Source organism: Paramacrobiotus metropolitanus, unplaced genomic scaffold, assembly GCF_019649055.1.
Source record: "Paramacrobiotus metropolitanus isolate TYO unplaced genomic scaffold, Prichtersi_v1.0 Parri_scaffold0000005, whole genome shotgun sequence".
Taxonomy (NCBI): domain Eukaryota; kingdom Metazoa; phylum Tardigrada; class Eutardigrada; order Parachela; family Macrobiotidae; genus Paramacrobiotus; species Paramacrobiotus metropolitanus.
The window spans coordinates 716,903-734,860 of record NW_026570225.1 but is presented as its reverse complement, the minus strand read 5'-3'; the positions used below and the strand labels follow the sequence as shown (position 1 = coordinate 734,860).

General features: G+C 44.2%; 5 protein-coding genes across 12 annotated transcripts; 1 reads left to right on the top strand and 4 right to left on the bottom strand.

Moving 5' to 3' along the window:
* Positions 1–106: 106 nt before the first annotated feature.
* LOC129581183 (serine proteinase stubble-like) lies at positions 107–2,899 on the top strand. The gene is made up of 5 exons (XM_055472118.1): positions 107–499; positions 879–1,549; positions 1,623–1,753; positions 1,910–2,295; positions 2,355–2,899. The coding sequence occupies exons 1-5, from the start codon at positions 301–303 to the stop codon at positions 2,702–2,704; spliced, it is 1,737 nt and encodes a 578-aa protein (XP_055328093.1). The 5' UTR covers positions 107–300; the 3' UTR covers positions 2,705–2,899.
* Positions 1,789–6,718, bottom strand: LOC129581182 (uncharacterized). 2 transcript variants are annotated; one of them, XM_055472116.1, is made up of 9 exons: positions 6,470–6,718; positions 5,891–6,136; positions 5,612–5,738; positions 5,194–5,550; positions 4,536–4,961; positions 4,353–4,472; positions 4,085–4,288; positions 3,891–4,018; positions 1,789–3,833 (listed from the first exon to the last, which is right to left on the bottom strand). In XM_055472116.1, the coding sequence occupies exons 2-9, from the start codon at positions 6,131–6,133 to the stop codon at positions 2,985–2,987; spliced, it is 2,454 nt and encodes an 817-aa protein (XP_055328091.1). In that variant the 5' UTR covers positions 6,134–6,136; positions 6,470–6,718; the 3' UTR covers positions 1,789–2,984. The 2 variants fall into 2 exon arrangements, with proteins under 2 accessions (XP_055328091.1, XP_055328092.1); XM_055472117.1 differs by having other exon boundaries at positions 1,790–3,833; positions 5,960–6,136.
* Positions 6,719–8,047: 1,329 nt separating this feature from the next.
* On the bottom strand, positions 8,048–12,900 carry LOC129580825 (wee1-like protein kinase 2). Of its 5 annotated transcripts, none has more exons than XM_055471518.1 (11): positions 12,196–12,900; positions 11,819–11,961; positions 10,807–11,124; positions 10,172–10,640; positions 9,837–10,109; positions 9,652–9,773; positions 9,374–9,520; positions 9,211–9,312; positions 8,980–9,143; positions 8,592–8,857; positions 8,048–8,478 (listed from the first exon to the last, which is right to left on the bottom strand). In XM_055471518.1, the coding sequence occupies exons 3-11, from the start codon at positions 11,051–11,053 to the stop codon at positions 8,343–8,345; spliced, it is 1,926 nt and encodes a 641-aa protein (XP_055327493.1). In that variant the 5' UTR covers positions 11,054–11,124; positions 11,819–11,961; positions 12,196–12,900; the 3' UTR covers positions 8,048–8,342. The 5 variants fall into 5 exon arrangements, with proteins under 5 accessions (XP_055327493.1, XP_055327496.1, XP_055327495.1 ...); XM_055471521.1 differs by lacking the exon at positions 12,196–12,900 and adding an exon at positions 11,662–11,760 and having other exon boundaries at positions 11,819–12,152; XM_055471520.1 differs by lacking the exon at positions 12,196–12,900 and adding an exon at positions 11,662–11,752 and having other exon boundaries at positions 11,819–12,152.
* A 436-nt stretch (positions 12,901–13,336) lies between these two features.
* On the bottom strand, positions 13,337–16,053 carry LOC129580827 (uncharacterized). 3 transcript variants are annotated; one of them, XM_055471525.1, is made up of 4 exons: positions 16,008–16,053; positions 15,680–15,806; positions 15,419–15,476; positions 13,337–13,734 (listed from the first exon to the last, which is right to left on the bottom strand). In XM_055471525.1, exons 1-4 carry the CDS (start codon positions 16,025–16,027, stop codon positions 13,451–13,453), a joined length of 489 nt encoding a protein of 162 aa, XP_055327500.1. In that variant the 5' UTR covers positions 16,028–16,053; the 3' UTR covers positions 13,337–13,450. The 3 variants fall into 3 exon arrangements, with proteins under 3 accessions (XP_055327500.1, XP_055327498.1, XP_055327499.1); XM_055471523.1 differs by lacking the exon at positions 16,008–16,053 and having other exon boundaries at positions 15,680–15,937; XM_055471524.1 differs by lacking the exon at positions 16,008–16,053 and having other exon boundaries at positions 15,695–15,936.
* Positions 16,054–16,326: 273 nt separating this feature from the next.
* LOC129580826 (translation initiation factor IF-2-like) lies at positions 16,327–17,869 on the bottom strand. Its single transcript, XM_055471522.1, has 4 exons — positions 17,660–17,869; positions 17,286–17,541; positions 16,767–16,976; positions 16,327–16,598 (listed from the first exon to the last, which is right to left on the bottom strand). Exons 1-4 carry the CDS (start codon positions 17,768–17,770, stop codon positions 16,567–16,569), a joined length of 609 nt encoding a protein of 202 aa, XP_055327497.1. The 5' UTR covers positions 17,771–17,869; the 3' UTR covers positions 16,327–16,566.
* Positions 17,870–17,958: the final 89 nt, after the last annotated feature.

The window sequence follows — 17,958 nt, the reverse complement described above, 5'->3', positions numbered from 1 at the left end:
TTACTGCTCATGTGAACCCGAGGTGACTTGCTTAACTACTACGTACAGGTACAGGAGATAATTAAGGTCATTCCACCCCGCCGATTTGCTGTGAGTCTTGTCCATTCATCAGCTTTCGATGTTGTCCATATGCGATGATATGCATAAAGACGATAATCTGCATTATTTGTCACAGTCGAAACCTTTTCTTAATACAAAATTAACGTAGTAAATTTCACCTGGAATACAAACTGCTTAGTGGACAAACGTATTGAATGTTTATTGTCTCACTGTGTGCTCAATATTTGTAACTATATAAAAATGCTTATTATTTTAATCTCGTTAGCAATTTCTCTCCTTACACCAAATTTGTGTGACTGTGCAACCAGCACACCTATAACGACAAAATCTACTGCCATGAGTACTCCGCGAATAATTTCATCAACTGCAGGTACTAATCTTGCTACGACTATAACGACGAAAATCAATGGAACGGCTAATGCTGGAAACAACGCAACAGGTATGATCTGCACATTGCATGCCAGAATAACTTACTGCTACATAAATTCACATTTTACACTGCTTTGGTTTGTTACATTTGGTATGCATCGTTGTTAAATTTTAAGTTTCATAATTCAGTTCGTTTGTTACTTAAGTTGCAATAAAATTTAATTTTGTATACATTACAAGCCCAAGGTCAAGGAGTACCATGCATGTGTAGGCGACACTGATTTTAAAAATTTAACTATTGTATGTGCGTTATGACGGTCGGGGACTCGGGGTATTATTAAACCGATAACTATTATTTCAATGCATCAAAATACCAGCAACACCTACATAGTTATACAAATAGCATTAGAAGATGAACACGCATTTCTTTGAAAACGATTCAGTTTTAGTGGCCAACAAAACCGGCATTCTGCCATCGGCTAATTTTTCTTCCAACACATCAGCATCACCACCGGCATCCCCGGTTATCCAGTTACAGCCATCGCTGGTCAGTGTTCCGGGGCCAGAGGAACGTTCTGACATAATCAGCCCGTTGCCACTGCAGTGTGAGGCCAAAGGGCAAGATCCCTTCGGATTAAAAGCGCAGTTCAATTCAGACGGCATACTCCTACTGCACACGACAACGACTACAACGACAACTACGACAACGAGCACTACCACCACGACACCCACCACAACCACCGGCAAAACTACCACAGAAAAGCCAGCGAAATTAAATGAAATATTAAGTGTCCGACAGGGCGGTATTAGTAATGCCGGTAGTGGGAGTAGCGAAAGTTCCGGTGGCATGGATGTGGACGTGATACCCGGCCCCGATGTGTCGTTGGATACCGTGCAGGGTCACGAGAATCTCCCCAAGACATCAGGACTGGTATCGGACGATATCCTTCTGGCCGCGCTAACTCCATCACAAAAACAGAACCCGGCAAATTTCAACCAGAGCTTCTTAAATCGACCGCGCCAGGTAGTGCCACGTATGCTGCGTAAACGCGAGGTCATGCCGAGATCTCGGCAATCCCGAAGTGGCAATGAAGCGCTGCCGAACCAGATTTGTTGGCAGGTAAAGAAACAAAACTGAACAGTTAAATGTATGTATTAATTGTTAGCACATTAGCATAACGAATTCCTTATAGGCACGCCTTACAGCTACGGTTCGCATCTCGACCGGTCGGTTTGCCAAATTTAATTGTGGAGGAGCAATAATCGGCGCTGCCACTATTATTACTTCGGCGCACTGCGTAACCAGTCCTCTTGGAACGACAAAGTATCTTTTTAAAAAAGGAAAATTTTGTGTGCAAGACAATACTCTCTAAATTCAGCCTAATATTAACCACAGCACAAACAGTTCAAATCATCCAGTTTAACTTACGGTTACACAGTGAAATAATTTCTTATACAATACTTTGTGTTTGTGTTGTAGTGGCACAACGAAGATTTTCCTTCCCGGTCAACTGACCATCCGTTTAGGTGACCGTACAGACCAGTGCAGCAGCAGGAAGTTGCCGAAGAACGCCAGTAATTCCGGTTTGCCAGCATCCCGCGTAGCCGACACAACGCTTAGCGGCGATGCCTCAGACAGTGACTGCACTGCAGATACTTATACGGTCAGCAAGGTCATCCGGCATCCAGAGTACAATCCCGTCCTGGCTGACAACGACCTGGCCTTGTTGATTCTCTCCCGTCCCATTCGTCCCTCGCTGTGCAGTCCGTTACCTTGCGCTCTGTGTTTACGAGCCAAAGCCCCGGAGGTGGACGAGCAGTGCATTATTACCGGTTCGGCCGAGGAGTTGGACGTTACAGCAGGCGGTACGGCATTCAATCTCTTTCCAATTCTTCCCAACATCGATACATTGCTCATGTTTCAGGTATACATATTCCCGGTTTTTCAACGTCCACCAAATGGCTAGCTTTACAAGTGCGCCAAGCCAGCCTAACCAGCTCTAACTGCGGCTTTAACGTGGACGACGTCACGGGAAAATCCACCGATCTAGGGAAATTCATATGTGCAGGCGGCCTGAAAAACCAAGAAAGCTGCGTCGGAGACAGCGGTGCAGCGTTGGTCTGTCTGGACCCAACGACTTCCGGTCACTATCTGGCCGGCATCGCCTCCTTCATGCCGCCGTGTGGAGTGGCCATTGGCGCAATGTACTCGCGAATCTCCAGCTATCTGCCCTGGATTATCGCTAACTCGGGATCAGATGTCAGCCTGGCTTAAATTAGCACGGAGATGAATTAGAACAACGACAAACGATAATTTACTTTGGCAACATTCATACCGATTTATACTGGATGTTATGAAGGACAACTTAAAAACATTAAAAAATTGCTAACCGTGATTTGACCTGTACAACACATATTCTGTCGATAGAATGCTTTGCAAATTGAAAAGCAACAAACACTTCAATGAACGGCCAAATCGAACCACAACATACACGCAACGCAAAGCAACAGTAACAATAAAATGACAATCTTTCCTGAAAAGTGTTCGAATCATTTCATCGGCGTGTCCATCTCACTGGCTGCGAAACGTGGACCTTATTCTGGAACAAAAACTCGGCCACCATATGGGGAATCTTCCGGATACACTCTTGGTACTCAACAAACTCAGGTTCTCGATCCGCGTACGTAACCAAAAAACAGATGTCATCTAAGCAGGTAATGGCCAATTCGCGAGGCTTAAATCCACTGATATTAACAACCAATGAGTCCGTCTGTAAACCGGATCGCCCGGACTCAGCTACGCGGACCAATTCGCGGGCGTGCACCCATTCCGTACGCGTATTGGTGGAGGCATCACGAGTTAACCGTGCCGCCGTGCTGGCTGATTCCGGCGAAGACGGACCGCGTTTGGATTTCGCCAAACAAGTTGCAAAAGACGTTGTCGCAACAGCAGCAGCCGGTTGTCGGCCGCGTTCCCGGACGGGCGGTGGTGGGCGTGGTGCACGTGGTATCGGCCGCGTTCCCGCTACCGACGAGATCTGCTTCTGGATTTCGCGTTCCAGCGCTTTACCGTGGGGTAGATTCTTATCCTGCGCTTCTGCTTCCTCCTCACAATCCATAATGGATGCGATCGAGGGCCCAGCATCACGTGGGGGCGGGCGAATGGCCACAATAACAGGTTCATCAGAACTGGTGGATGGCGGCGAAGGAGGTAACTGTTTGCGTTTATCACATATCACAGGCAACACACTGGCTTTGGCTTGAGAAATGGAATCCGTTTGCTGAGTGTCTTGTGTGTTTGCTTCTTCGCTTATCGGTTTATCGAACAACAAACGGATGCGTCCATGGTAGACGGGAGGGACTTCCGGCAGCTCCGGGGAAGGTGGTTTTGCGTCCATACCGTCCTGATAAACAAAAAACGGGGCTATTGGCTGCAGCAATAACTGTTATAATTTTCACACTTGTTTTTCAGGAGAAGTATGAGACTCGTTCACTCCTGCTTCTGCCGACGAAAGCGTGGGGACCGTCGGAGGAGCACTGCAGTACGTGTGGTCCATCTCGAACGTCACCGGAACAATGGATTCCTGATCTACTTAAACAAAAAGGAAGACCTTGATGCAATTCAGCTGTCATCAACTCACCACAGGGTTCCTACCGTTTATAAGATCACCAGCTGCTGTATCAGCAGGTACTTCTGGCGGCGGATGCAGCTGCACAGATACAGAAGCAACCTTTCCCGGTCTCTCCTTGTTCTGCACAGCCGGAACGCCTGTGCGTTTCGCCCATCCAGGTCGGGAATCGGAATTATGATTCACCACTACGGTGCCCCGCAATTTTGGGAGTAGTTTGGATGCTCCAACTAGCCGTTCATCAAGATGAATAAACTATGCAGTAAGATACTTAGCAATTAACTGAAAAATCACCTCGAGGTTTGAGCAGTATTTCCGGTGAGCGACGAGCAGCCCTTCCGCGTTTTAAAACCGCACTCAGATTTTTCCGAGACGTGGCTTTATTACACGGGACAATAAACTGCACACCATCATCTGCAGCCAAAACCGATGCAAAACAATCAGATTCGAATCCAAATCATTAGATGCAAGCTTTACCGCTGTGCGACGATGATGCGTTGTTCTTTTTGGAGAAACTCAAGCTACTGTGGTATTCCCCCAGTGCCGGCGGAATGCCATGGTGTTCAGCGATGACTTCATCTTGTACAACAGGATCACTTTCAGGTTGAGATGAACTGGCTTCAGTGTCCGGTTTCGTGCTCTCCGCCCCTTTATCCCACAAATTAAGCTTTTTGGCTTTAGCTTTCGTTAGTAACTGCTGCTTGAAGACACGCAACGCCTCATTCGTCTTGGGAAAATGCTTCTCCGGTTCCCATGTTAAGTCGTCAAAGCCCAGCCATTTTACGAGGTATCGAGCCCTTCCTTTCACTCCTTTTTTTCGAAGGATTTTTTCCACTTCGAAAGTCTGGAAGCGGGAATCTTGGTCGGCTGCAGAATGCTTTTTCTTTTTGGCCGGCTTTTCTTCTACACACGAGAACAGTTCAATAACGAAGTGTTGTGAGAACCAACACAGCATTCAGACACTCAGGCAGCCATTAAAACTATTTAAAAGTGAAGCAAATATTAAATTCCGACGTCAAATGGAAGCTTATGCCTTGCTAACAATAAGCGTCCAAAACAAGAACCGAAAGGTCTCAGGGGCCCACCAAGCAGCAAAAAGAAAACAACTGCTCTGCTATGAAAAGTCAACACTTACCCAGCTCGGGACTGTCAAATTCTGCAACATGAGTCAGACTTTTACTTCGCTGCCTGTCTGGCGCGTTATCACCGCCTGGTGTATGCTTGCGATAAGATGCGCGTCCGGACAGTCGAGGACGCAGTGAGATCCTGGTAGGAGTGGGAGACTGCGGCGGCGCGTTAGTTGAGGATGATTCTGGCTCCGAAGCCGGCTGCTCATCCACTTTAACAACGGGTGAGTCCACGTTGTCCATGTTTTCCGCCATCGTGGCCGGTTCCCCGGACACATCCAGCGCGGCTTCCATACGAATCGGGATAAAGATCTGCATCCTGGATCCGCTGTCGCGGGAACGATTGCCGACGATCACTGCGTCTCCTGCATCACGCGTTGCACAATTTCACGACAAAATCTCCCACTGCACAAACAATCGTTTTACCATTGGCGTCCGCTGTATTTTCCCGTGGTGATGCTGCATCGTCGATGGACTGAATGGACGAGAGTTCGGAGGATGATGTGGCCGTGGTATGGCTGGAGGAACTCAGTGGCTGCCGCAATCGAGAGTACTGTAAAAAAAACGACCAATGAGTATTCGAGTCGAGTTCCCGATACCGTTAAGAGAGTATGCGTGCAAGCACGAAAGAAAACCAGCCAAGCATGAAAGAAGCCAGTGTGCACAGACGGAGTGGAGCATTTAACGTTGGCAACATAAATTTACTCCATTAAAGCGGGAACAGCGCGGAGGCAGGGGAATTGCTTCATTGAATTTCTTATCCTTCGTTCGTACAATGAAATTCGGCAGCGGACTGGGCAGGATCGTCCGGTACTTGGAGGGCGACCGTCTGACCAGTGGCACGGCCATATTCGATTCCGGACTGTGCGCCAGTGACGACGACTGACTGGAGCCACTGGTCGGTTCCCGCTTCACACGCCATCGTTCGCCTTGTTCAGCGGGGTCCATAACCTTCGAATAACGGACATATTTCACACGCTCCCATAGCAATTGTTAAAATCATTATTCCTGCTCCGTACTTACTACGGATTATAACTTTTTCTTATCACCAAACGTACTGTATGAGTGTCCCAAGAACGTGACAACGAATACAGTAACACAATTGCTGCCTCACTCGAAACGTTTTCTCACTCTTCCCAACCACTCCCGAAGTTCAGCATTGTCAAAGCAACAAATCAAAGCACTTGAAATATGCCCATAATCCATTGAAGCATTACGTAGCGTATTTAGGTCATTTGCACGAGGCAGCAAAAGTGTGTTCGCGTCTCCTTACTTCGTACTTACCCAAGATTAGAAATCCGTCCAAACCGTTAAAAGTATAATAAAAAACAAGATGCTCAAAGAGAAGATCCGTTCACGGATCACTAGAGCAACTGTATCTTCTGACTCTTAAGCTGTAGCAAGTGATCAACAATTCATCATCGGGCTCGCAACGGGCCACGAACAATTTTACAAATAAAGGAACGATTGAAACGTATTTAAACTTCGAAATGCGTTTCATGTATCTGCAATACTTTGGTAGATTGAACACCAAGGTTGCTAGCGCCACGAGTGAAACGTTTGCTACTAGGCTTTTAAAACGATTTCCCTGTTCCATATCGATTCCTGCCGCACGAGGCACGGCTACCGCCTAAACCGTAGTCTAGCTGAATAGAGGCTAGAAGGCAGGGAGTTCAGCTGGACTACGCCTAACTAAAAATGTGACCACGGCATTTGTATAAAAGCTTATCAAAATCAAACTCACTTATTACAGTAATTGTAAATAGGTTAGGCGTACGTATTTTTCTCTTGCATCGCAGTTTTCAGTCATTTGGCGCTTGCATAATGCATACATCACCGCGAAGTTGAAAATGACTGTTAACGTAAGTTATTGACTGCAGGAACATTTTTAAATAAACACGAGAGCTTTTAACATAATTATTACGTCTGTCCGCATGAATACGAGTAAGTACCATGCTGTGTATGCAAAACACAGCAGGTTAATGGGTTACCTGCTACCGAGATGAAACTATTAAACTGAAAAAGAAACAACTGAACGTTCCACGAGTAGCAGTATTTGTTTTTTATTGTGTTGCGGCCCGTGGTAGTATAGGTACATGTAGGTAAGTACTTTTATGCCCTAAACGGGTTGTTTATCCAGTTCCCGCGAAATTACAAAACGCTCTTATGCGTAGAGCGGATGCCTCTGACAATTGGTCATATTCTGTGCAGTGCACACCCACGAAGCTTCGTTAATTTACGATAAGTAAGTAATAATTCCACATACGGAAACGGTAAACCGGTTAAAATTCAAAATCCTCATTTTTCACCGTCAGTTACAAGTTCTTGTAGTTGTGATTTGTTAATGCTGCATTGTCTTGCCCTTTTATCATAATTATCGGTGTATCATCGGCCATGCGCAACCGCCAAATTTCATATTCCAGAACAACCCGGAATGCAAAAAGACAGCGAGCGAGAAACGGCTGGATGGACTGCGCCGGTGCACTGCAACCACACCTGGGTCTGGGCAATCACCAATTGCCTGGGCGTTATGGCTGATTGTCAGCCATGTATTCCCATTTCCCACGACACGTGGCTATTTGTGGGACATTTTCATCTTTTCTCCTTGGCAAAAAACGCATGGGTGCATGGGGTGAAGTGCAAAATTAGATGCCGGCAGAAGGGCACATGAAAGACAGTTCACAGCTTCCAAAAAAAGAATAGCATCACTTTAGCGCGGAGCAATACAGCTAAATATACTTTTAGTTTGGCTGAGGTGTAGTAAAGGCCGAATGAATTCCAGTGCATATCGAAAAAGCTGCCTCTTCGCAACTTTGATCTGGTACGTTAATTTTTGTAGCCAATAAAAATTTACACAAGTCATTCGCCAATGAGTCTTTAACAAAGACTAAAACATGTTGTACCATTCTGCATAAGTTCATAATAAAATGTGCAGTAACGAGCATTCTAAAAGAACAAAAGACACGGGCTCAATACAAGCCACATTCTTTCTACCGTGCTTAAGTAAAAAAAAAGTATTGCAGTCAACGAATCGAAGGTGCTTAGTTCAGACCACTAAAGAATACTGAATACCTTATGGATTCCCCATTTAAAGCCTTCACCCAAGACCATTCGAAAGCATAACATCGGAGCCCAACCGAGATTCTATCCAATAATCTCAAAACTGCGTACTGAAGGCTCGGTTTTTGATAGTCCGACCAAGCAGGGTTATCTTCGGCTTGATGGCCCCGATGCCACGACGCTGCCCGCAGTCGCCCAACACAGGCCCACTTCCCCGACTGGCCTTCAGTTCTCTATAATTAAAATGAGGTCTTACTTTTCATTGCTACGAGCCTTACAACCCGAACACACACCGAAAACAAAGTTTTAACAGTATCAGCAAATCCCATCTTCTTGTATAACTCGCCTCGTAAGAACCATATTTTCAATATGCGCCACTTCCAGATCCTTTTGCAATTCCGACATGCTTTTGGCCACCGGAGCGTGCACGGCCGCGTCATTCAATACTTCATGCATGGATAATCGTTGACAAGGATTCAAATCAGTCATGCGCTGGAATAAAACGTTCAAACTTAAATTCAGGTGTGCTATCCCTGGGATCATCCCATTCCGTTGAGCGACATCCAGCCATTTCCAATCAGTGCCTGTTTCCTCCGTCCGACATACTCGAGCCTGCAAAGCAGAGTGTTGCATTACCTATATCAGAAGTACGTACAGAATAATAGCAGGACATTCTAAATATGTACTAGTAGGATTACGATGTGCTTAACATTCAGCATCTGTATATTATGTACCGTTTCGAATAGAGTAATGCCAAGCGAATAAACATCAGCCTTGGATGGATCCGCTATGGCTTCGCTCATGCAATGCAAAATCTCAGGTGCTAGATACCGCTTGTCTCCGTCATTGTAATTATCCAGGCTTCCACTGCGAAATGACCTTACATGGCCCAAGTCGCCTGGAAGAGTTTCCGCTTAAAAGGAAGTGACAAAAAGATCAAAAACGAAAATCCAACTTTGACTTACCGATTTTATACAGATAACGGCCGGAATCATTGTCGCTCGGCTTAGGTTCGTTCGGCGAACAGCTGGACTGTTGCATTCGCCGGTACGACATAAATATGTTATCTAAAATGCATAATGAATCAGACTTTTTACAGCGATTTCGGAACTGGCACAAAGCTGGTACCTGGCTTGACATCAAGATGTACAAGTTTCTGCTCGTGCAAGAAAACCAGACCACTTCCGGCTTGACGGGCAATCCTCTTAATTTCATCCTCCTCGAATCGCTTTTCAAGAGCTATATTTTGATTTATGTGAGTTCGGAGGCTGCCGGCTACAAATAAATTACAACGATTACAGAAAAAATTATATGGCAAAATTTTCAGGAGAACTGATACAAGGATCGTATTCGTAACAACTCTAGATGTTCATAATACAAAGTTTAACGACTCAATTTCAACAAACCATCACAGTATTCCGACTGGATATAGAGATATCCGTTTTCCACCCAGGAAGAAAAATATCGAAGAACGTTAGGATGCGACTCCAGAGCAGCCAGTGCAAAGACTTCGGTTACAATATCGGTGCTGCAATATAAAGCGCTAAACGTTTGTACCGTTCAATACAATATTAAAACAATTGCAACTTACAAACTTCGTTGCTTCAATTTATCATCTGTACGTTTAATTGCATAAACAACACCATCCAATCGTTTCCTGACTTTGGTAACCACCCCAAAATGGCCATTTCCAACCACTTCTAATTCACTAAAATCGTTGTCGTATCGGCTCAGGGAATTAGAGACACTACTAGCCGACGAACTAGGCGAGCCCAAGCTGAAACGGACTTTCTCAGTTTTCATGTATTTTGGCCTGCTCTTGCACGATCCGTAGCCCGATTCAGGTGGCGATATGTCAGGATTTCTAGAAAATCAAAACACCAATTCGCCACCGCATTAGCTGTATGGTTTCATTGTTTCACTTACAGTAATAAATCTGGAGTCGCTAGCATAGTCGCAGCGGATCGCTTCGTCTGCAGATATCCTCGACTCTCCTGCGCGGCGTCACCACCCACACATCCGACTGCTTTAAAAGGATTCACATTGCAGCCTGAGTCCAGGCCAGTCTGTTCGGCCATTTCGTCTTTCGCGTCCAAACTGAACCTGGATCGATGATTGACGCTCTTCACAGGGCTTTTCGGAGCTTCACCGAATGTACGGCGATGCGGCATGGACGGCTTATCCGCTGGGAAATGAGCCGGTGTAGCAGGAATCGAGGCCACAAACTGAACAACCTTCGGATCGGGAGATGTGCTCATATCATGCAAACCGGATTCATCATGCTCAGACACAGTTGCCAGTGGGCTCGGTGGTGATCCCATGATAGGATCAGGCGAAGCAAAGAAGATCATACTGCGCTCGGTCAGCTCTTCGTCTCGCTCCATATCCATGCTTCCTGAAATTAATTACTTACTAATTACTTACAATTAGAAAAAGCGGCTCCTGACCTAACGCAGTAACTAAACAATTTTCCAATAATACAGAAATAAAATATACATAAAAATCATAAGGAACGTTTCACTACCACGAGAAAATCCATGATCAAACTTCGCTGCACTCACCCAGCTGATGACGCAGTCCACTAACGTCCGCCATAGGCACATCTTGCGAACAACGCTCCTCCGGCTCGGGATTCTCGGTTACAACCAAATCATCGTCACTCTCATCGAAGCTTAACCGTTTGTTAGGCATGATATCCAGATCGGGATCCGACAGATCAGCTTCCCCACTTTCCTCACTGCGACGAAGCACTTTGCGTTGCGATCGCGGAGGTGGAGGCGACGCAAATGGCTCCTCGAGCATCTCCATGCTGCTTTGCAAGTCACGCAGGCTGACGACGCAGTTAGCGAGTGTTTCTCACTACTTTTGATGGATACAATCTTCAATACAAAACAAGATCGTAAGCATCAGCAAACTTAAAGAATCTGAGAAATGGCACATTCTTTTCATACGGAATCCTGTAAAACAATACAACTTCTCTTCTACAGGCTACCATGTGCTTCGCAGCGGTACTGCCGTACTGGTCAAAGTTACAACGAAAAGAACTGTTCAGAAATTCTGGCATTTTGTCACATTTTGTGATTTTAACAACATTTCACATGAAAAATTTATCAAGTGCTAAGTAACGATTTAAACTTCTCTACTATTTATTCGTCAATTTGTAACGATAACGGATAGATTATAATGTAACAGATGTAAGTATAAGTTGAGGTTCTCGTTTCAGGATTGTAAAACACATATCTATATTCAATAATCAAAACTTTCGGTGTTTCCAGATCTCCAACGTCTGGAGCCTGGCTCTTGGCTTGAACATCCAACTTGCGCAAACTAAGGTCAATCACCCAAATCGACCACTTTAACGGGGCTAATAATAATTTAAAGAAAATGGTAAAACTGTCACAGCGTGTGTAATTAACCAGTAACCACTGGGTTCAGGATATACGCTTCAGGAACTGTGCCACCAGTCCACCAATGCGAACAAAATGCTGCCTTCGATTCCGATCCTTACTGCAATACTGTACCGTAAAATAAAGCGCAAAGTCATTAGTTAATACAATCATGACCAAAGCTTACCGTAACAAATCAAACCTCAACTAAGGTGAAGGTTTCCCAGAAACTGGAAACTGCCAACTTATCACTTATGGTTGCATACTATGATACTGGCGATGTTACTGCAGCTGACTGTGGAAAACGGGTCGAGCAGCAAACGTCCAACACTGCAATCAAAATTAATAAACCCAGATGTTTGATCGCTTTAGAGTACGCCACAACATTACAACAACATAATAATAATGTTAACAGGAAATGTCCCCATTAGTACAGTACAGTACTTGCACCAACTCGCGGAAAATTGAAAAAAGATGAAAGAAAATTTTAAAAAAAACCACATTTCACCGAGTATAAAGTACATGTTTGGACTAGTCGTTGACTAACAAGCCATACATACATACCTCTGTACACAAAAGTTCGCTCAACACGCCGCGCAACGGCGCATTGTGCAGAGCGGCACCGATGCGCGGAATCAGGAAATCAGGATTGTGGACGGTGCCCGACGGACGGTCCAGTCTGGACCGTCCGTCGGTCCAGACTAAGACAGACTCCGTCCAGAGTCCAGACTATCGACCGACCTTCTCCGACACACGTCCCCCCACACACACACGTCCCACACCGAAGAAAAGTCCCCCCTTCCGTCCCGAAAAATCTTGAAAATAACTTTTTAGTAGCTGTAGTCGCTGACTCGCTATGTTATTTCACAAGATGATAACTATAACGACGTTATAGTTATCTTCTTGTGAAATATGTTATTTCACAAGAAATATGTTATTTGTGAAATATGTTATTGTGAAATATGTTATTTCACAAGAAATATGTTATTTGTGAAATAAGTTATTGTGAAATATGTTATTTCACAAGAAGATAACTATAACGACGTTATATAGATAAGATAGTTATCTTCTTGTGAAATAACATAGCGATTAGCGACTACAGCTACTAGTCGTACAGCTACTAGTCCTACAGCTACTAAACTGACCAGTGAGTCGTACTGTTATAGACTTCCAAATTTCCAATTCACGTGTTCGAAAAAAATTTTAGTTACTAGTACGTATTACATTCGTTTCGTTACGTTATTTCACTGGAGTCATACAGGCAGACAATTTTTTCTATTGCTAACAGAATTAAAATTTCTTCACGCTTCCGCTGGATAGGACAATGGAAAGTACGCGTAGTAAGTTCGTCCCGGAAAACTCGGTTCGTGTTAGACTTCCGTGACTGCGAATTCAGAAAATCCCAAATCCTCGTACAACTTGTGTCTTGTACTGGTGTTGTAAAAGATTCGCAAATAACCAAAAGTCAAGGGTATACATATACTTTTCAAAAGTGCCCGGACACATCAAAAGCAGTCAAAAAGAACAGCACCGAAGAACAGGAACTTTTGACGAGGAGCACGGATTGCGCAGATTTAACCCACACACACACTGCTTAAACTTAAAGGACGTGGACCAGTTACAACCATTACACTGCAGGTGAATACAAAAAAGCCACATCGCAGAAATATCAACATTTTCAGATACATACGCTTAACAGCGAGACCAACAATAATCTGATTATTTATTTATTTCAGCAAACGAAAAAGAGAACGAAGCGATTAATAACTACAAGACTATACAATGGTCAGCGATTGTAAACTTGTACAAGACCATCCCGTCACTTGTACTGCCAGTCTTTGTCGAAGCCCGATCCCTGACCACTGTCCCACGGGATGTCTGTCTTATGTCCGTGCTCCGCGTCAAAATCCAGCTCTCCCGAAGGTTTCGCGAAATCCCTGTCGTATTCCCCACCCAATGCAATAGGCTTCTCCCCCGAATTGTGCGCTCCAGGCTCTTGCGGCGGTGGATTAGGAGCTCCTTCAAACAACTGCCCGCTGGCGGGATTCGAGCCGGTGATGAACGGCTCTCCTATCAAGGCTTGGTTCCGCTTCTCATCCCGAGCTGAAGAGAAGTGCAATTTTAATCATTATTTCCTTATCAGAATGCTGCTCGACGAATCAGACTGTCCGTCCCTACCGGAAATCAGAACAAAACCATTTTGTAATTGACTAGTTTTTGGCAGTTCGAAAAATAAACAAACAGTCCCAGTCAATTTTTTGAAAAATTATGAAAGCTCATATCTTGTGCAACTTTGCCTACTAAATACATAAAAATAAAACACATACACGAGTGCTTTATCATGTATAATTCTATATTTTGCATCAAACGCAGCGACATGCTGCAATATCGTTAACAAGCTTTCGTCAAGAGCAGAAATTCGCCTGACCCCTCGAAGTGCGTAGTATAACTGTTTTCCAGTTCCTCAAATCCAATAAAATTTTCCAGTGATATTGCACGCGCGCTGTCACGCTGAGGTTGCAAATGATGTGGTTAACAACCACCGCTAGTACTATTATTACTATATCGCCATTCGACACAGGCACTTGCAAGTCAACCGAGGTAAGTAAAGAACACTTCCCGACTTCCGGTCGGGACTCGGAAGTGAGCATTGTGTAGAGCGTACTGTACACCTGTCCCCAGCTCTGCTCAATCCGACAATCTTCTGTAACTGCCTGTTATTTCCTGAACTTTCCTTTGCAAGCACAAGCAACCCAGCTGCCAACTGATCTACCCTGTACAGTTACGTTTCCTGTACTGCTTCCTCCATCGAGATGCTGCGGGCTGTTTGGACATCATGCATTTGCAGCCATGACGCGAAACTCATGGGACTGATTCAAGGCGGATGACTGGAGCGGCACTACAGGGAGGATATTTTGCGCGATATCGTGTTCCCCTTGTACAGCACTCGTGCTACTCACCATCAGTAGTAGGTAGTGAAAAGAACAAATAACAATACTATAGTGGAATGGTAATAATAACAAGTCAACTGCGGTAATCAATCAGGAAATGCATAGTATTAGAAAGGTCGACATAAGAAATTATAAGACAAAGTTCTATGTTTAGAATTATGTACTCATAAACCGGAAACAAGCAAGGTAAACCACAGTAATACGCTGGATAAAAACTGGATATAACCTGCCATCATTCTTTATTTTATATCGTTTGGGAAAATAAGGGTTAAAAACTTGGAATTACTTTTGTATTAAATCGCAGCTGACTAATACGTTACGGGCCTACGGCTAACGAAACAAACACAGAAGTTTCATTTAATAATTAAAATTGTATAAATTAAATAACTTATTAATATAACTTTGCAGACATTATCTTACGACTTCAGAAAGAATACTCGCGTTCGCAGTACCGTGCCCATGGGGAACACGGTACTGCATTCATTTCCACCGCGGATCAGAAGCCATATTATCACAATAAACGAAGAACTCGGAAAGGTATCTCTAAGTCTGTAACCCGTGAAACTGCTCACTGGACAGTGGACGCACCTGCTTCTGTGCGTCTTGCACGCTTCCACCTGCCCCAAACCCTTCATCGTGGAGCGGAGGGATTTCCCTGCCATGCTCGCACGTTGCAGTATGAACGGCATGGCCTGCGTTGTCTGCGTGAAAGGAAGCATTTCCCTGATCCAGGCGCACATCTTTGGCCTGGTTGTCTGCCTGGTTATCGAACATATTCTCCTGACGCTGGGATAAATCCTGCTTCACATTATCCCCACTTTCTTTTGCTGACCCACCTGCTCCTTTTGAACTGTCGAATCCACCATGTGCCGTATCCATGATTTCTTTAGCGTCCTAGGATAGTCCAAATAACAGAAATGTACGCTACGACTATTTTGCTTTCACGTAGAAGCAAAACAATATTTACCAAATATGTATTGTGCTTTTAACAGACACCAATGGTTTGCACTTTAAATATAATCTTTCATCTGAATTTCACGATACCGTATATCTGTATGGTGTCACTGAAATTACAACACAAAAACATACGCACCAACCAGGAAGCGATTTACCGAAGCAAATACAGCTTCAACGGAAGCAATGGAAAAGTCCCAACGACGGCTTTTACTTCCGCTGGGTTGAAAGTTGAAATGGAAATCAATAAGAACTGTGCCAGTACCACACCTGCCGTACATCATACCAATATGAGTCGCAAACTCGCAATGCATATGACATATGACATTATTGTAAAGTGTAATAATTTTATAATCTGGTTCACGACTTCACGCTATGTAAGCAGTATGAAAGTACTTATGCAGATTATATTATACAAATTATCGCTGCTTCAGCAACTGGCATGTACTGTAAGTACATATGAAAAGATACCCGGGTACGGTTTCTGCCATTACTGCGGCATGCACACAGAGTATTGTACCTTATACTATATATAGGGGGAAATCGATAGCATACTATACACCTATATAATAGATATATCAAAATTCAAATTTTAATCTGCAGAATTTTAATCTCCTCAGGGCTGATATCATAGTAAGGCACCAGATTTTTACGATCTTTGTTCCTGTCGAACTTACCTAACGTAAGTACCGCACCATAATTATATGACTTTATTAATATGCACAGTATGTTTATCCACTAGTACACGTCAATTTCTGTTTCCTGCAGACTACTGATTCCCCACAGGTAATTTAAAGCGATTCTTTATTGAATTCGTCACTTTAAGTGAAGCCACAAAACCGCCACCACAACATTAGAACTGCTGTGTTGAAAAAGATCAGACAAATAAAGCGTTAAAAAATAAAGACAACCAGAACCTTGAACCAAGCGCAGATTCAACGATAAGTTAAAGAACATCTGTCCCAATATGGAATTAAAGAAACGAGCGGAAAATCAGCACATCCGGATGATTCACAGGAGAAAGAGAAATTTACCAGTTGGTACGGCTGGTATAAGAATAACCTGCAAACAAAGGGAAGCAATAAAAATCTTAATCCCGACGCTTTTCGTAGTCCCGTTGGGACCTTTACTACAACTTCCAAGATTTGCAAAAAATCGGCTTGGCCTTCTCAATAATAAAAATCAAATTTTTGAATTTTTATAATTTCTTATCATTGTAAAGCTACTTACCGCGAGTGTTGTCGCGATCGTTGTTGCCGTATCCGCCATAATTGCGGCTAGTGTAGTTATCGGCACCGTAAGTTGGACGATCCCAGTTATTAGAGCTGCTGCTGTAATAGCCGCCACGCGCAGTTGCCTCTCCGCCAGTTGTGTAGCGGTTTCCATCATAGCGATCACGATCGTAAGTGGTGGTAGTGTTGGACCATCCGCGATTGTCACCTTCGAAGCGATAAACCAATCAGTGCACATCAACCATAAATATTATCATAAACCATAAAATTATAATACAAGTACTGCCACCAGCCCACAATTAGCGGGCCGGGTTACTTCAGGAATGTTAGTAAAACCATAAACGCCAACGGTGAACCTGGGAAACCATCAGTGTCTTCAAATTTATCTGGTTTAAAATTGCTATAATTACCGTCAGAAAACTTAAACCGCAAAAGTTCAAAGCACTCTTTTTAGAGCTGAATCAAACTTATTTCCGTTTTCCATAATTTAATACAGTTAGCGTTACTTTATACTTACGATCATAGTTGGTGCCGTATCCGCCATAGCCGCGGTTGTACTCGCCGCTGGTCTGGTAACCATATCCTCCGCGATAGTCAGTGCCCAGACGTCCGCCGAATCCACGGTCACGGTCATCATCACGGACATACGTGTTGGTGCGCGTCGTATTGTTGTAATTATAATCACGGTCACGGTTGTAATCGCGGTTAACGTTATAGTCACGGTTGTAGTCGCGGTCGTCGTTGCGGTAGGTAGTGGTGCGGGCGTAGTGATACTACAGTATAAAAAATTTGGAATTTTTCAATAATTACGAGGAAGTAAAAGCTGCTCCAACAGAAGAATTGCAACGTTTAAAATATGCTCCTGTTCTACGCAAGCAAATTATCACTCACGTCACGGTCATCATCCTTCTTTCCCATTCCGAACCATGAGCGCCATCCTCCTTCACGATCCCGGTCGTGATCGTCATCACGGCGGTAAGTATATTCCGATCGCTGATACATGTTGATTGGGTTATACACAGATAAATACGTTTTGAAGAAAAACGAAAATCTTTTGCAGGAAATCTTAGACTCAAACAATGGTGCTGGTCTGCTAGCTCGTCTCGGTCTTTTATACCCAGATTGCAGGGATTTTCCAAATCGATGACAGCGAGAATAGCTGAGGGCGTGCTCGGTCCAGCCTCCCCTTC

What these genes read in the sequence shown, in the direction of transcription:
- LOC129581183 (XM_055472118.1), top strand. Translation starts at nt 301, where the DNA reads ATGCTTATTATTTTAATCTCGTTAGCAATTTCTCTCCTTACACCAAAT. An exon ending in TGCTGGAAACAACGCAACAG is followed by an intron (nt 500 to 878) that starts GTATGATCTGCA and finishes ATTCAGTTTTAG; the next exon opens with TGGCCAACAAAACCGGCATT. An exon ending in AGTCCTCTTGGAACGACAAA is followed by an intron (nt 1,754 to 1,909) that starts GTATCTTTTTAA and finishes TTTGTGTTGTAG; the next exon opens with TGGCACAACGAAGATTTTCC.
- LOC129581182 (XM_055472116.1), bottom strand. Translation starts at nt 6,133, where the DNA reads ATGGACCCCGCTGAACAAGGCGAACGATGGCGTGTGAAGCGGGAACCG. An exon ending in CGCATCATCGTCGCACAGCG is followed by an intron (nt 4,473 to 4,535) that starts GTAAAGCTTGCA and finishes TTTTGGCTGCAG; the next exon opens with ATGATGGTGTGCAGTTTATT. An exon ending in ATACTTCTCCTGAAAAACAA is followed by an intron (nt 3,834 to 3,890) that starts GTGTGAAAATTA and finishes TTTGTTTATCAG; the next exon opens with GACGGTATGGACGCAAAACC.
- LOC129580825 (XM_055471518.1), bottom strand. Translation starts at nt 11,053, where the DNA reads ATGGAGATGCTCGAGGAGCCATTTGCGTCGCCTCCACCTCCGCGATCG. An exon ending in CCAGTCGGAATACTGTGATG is followed by an intron (nt 9,521 to 9,651) that starts GTTTGTTGAAAT and finishes ATTTATTTGTAG; the next exon opens with CCGGCAGCCTCCGAACTCAC. An exon ending in CCGTTATCTGTATAAAATCG is followed by an intron (nt 9,144 to 9,210) that starts GTAAGTCAAAGT and finishes AAACTCTTCCAG; the next exon opens with GCGACTTGGGCCATGTAAGG.
- LOC129580827 (XM_055471523.1), bottom strand. Translation starts at nt 15,850, where the DNA reads ATGCATTGCGAGTTTGCGACTCATATTGGTATGATGTACGGCAGGTGT. An exon ending in CTTCGGTAAATCGCTTCCTG is followed by an intron (nt 15,477 to 15,679) that starts GTTGGTGCGTAT and finishes GGACTATCCTAG; the next exon opens with GACGCTAAAGAAATCATGGA. An exon ending in CGACAGTTCAAAAGGAGCAG is followed by an intron (nt 13,735 to 15,418) that starts GTGGGTCAGCAA and finishes ACTTCTCTTCAG; the next exon opens with CTCGGGATGAGAAGCGGAAC.
- LOC129580826 (XM_055471522.1), bottom strand. Translation starts at nt 17,770, where the DNA reads ATGTATCAGCGATCGGAATATACTTACCGCCGTGATGACGATCACGAC. An exon ending in AGAAGGATGATGACCGTGAC is followed by an intron (nt 17,542 to 17,659) that starts GTGAGTGATAAT and finishes TTTATACTGTAG; the next exon opens with TATCACTACGCCCGCACCAC. An exon ending in ATACGGCACCAACTATGATC is followed by an intron (nt 16,977 to 17,285) that starts GTAAGTATAAAG and finishes ATCGCTTCGAAG; the next exon opens with GTGACAATCGCGGATGGTCC.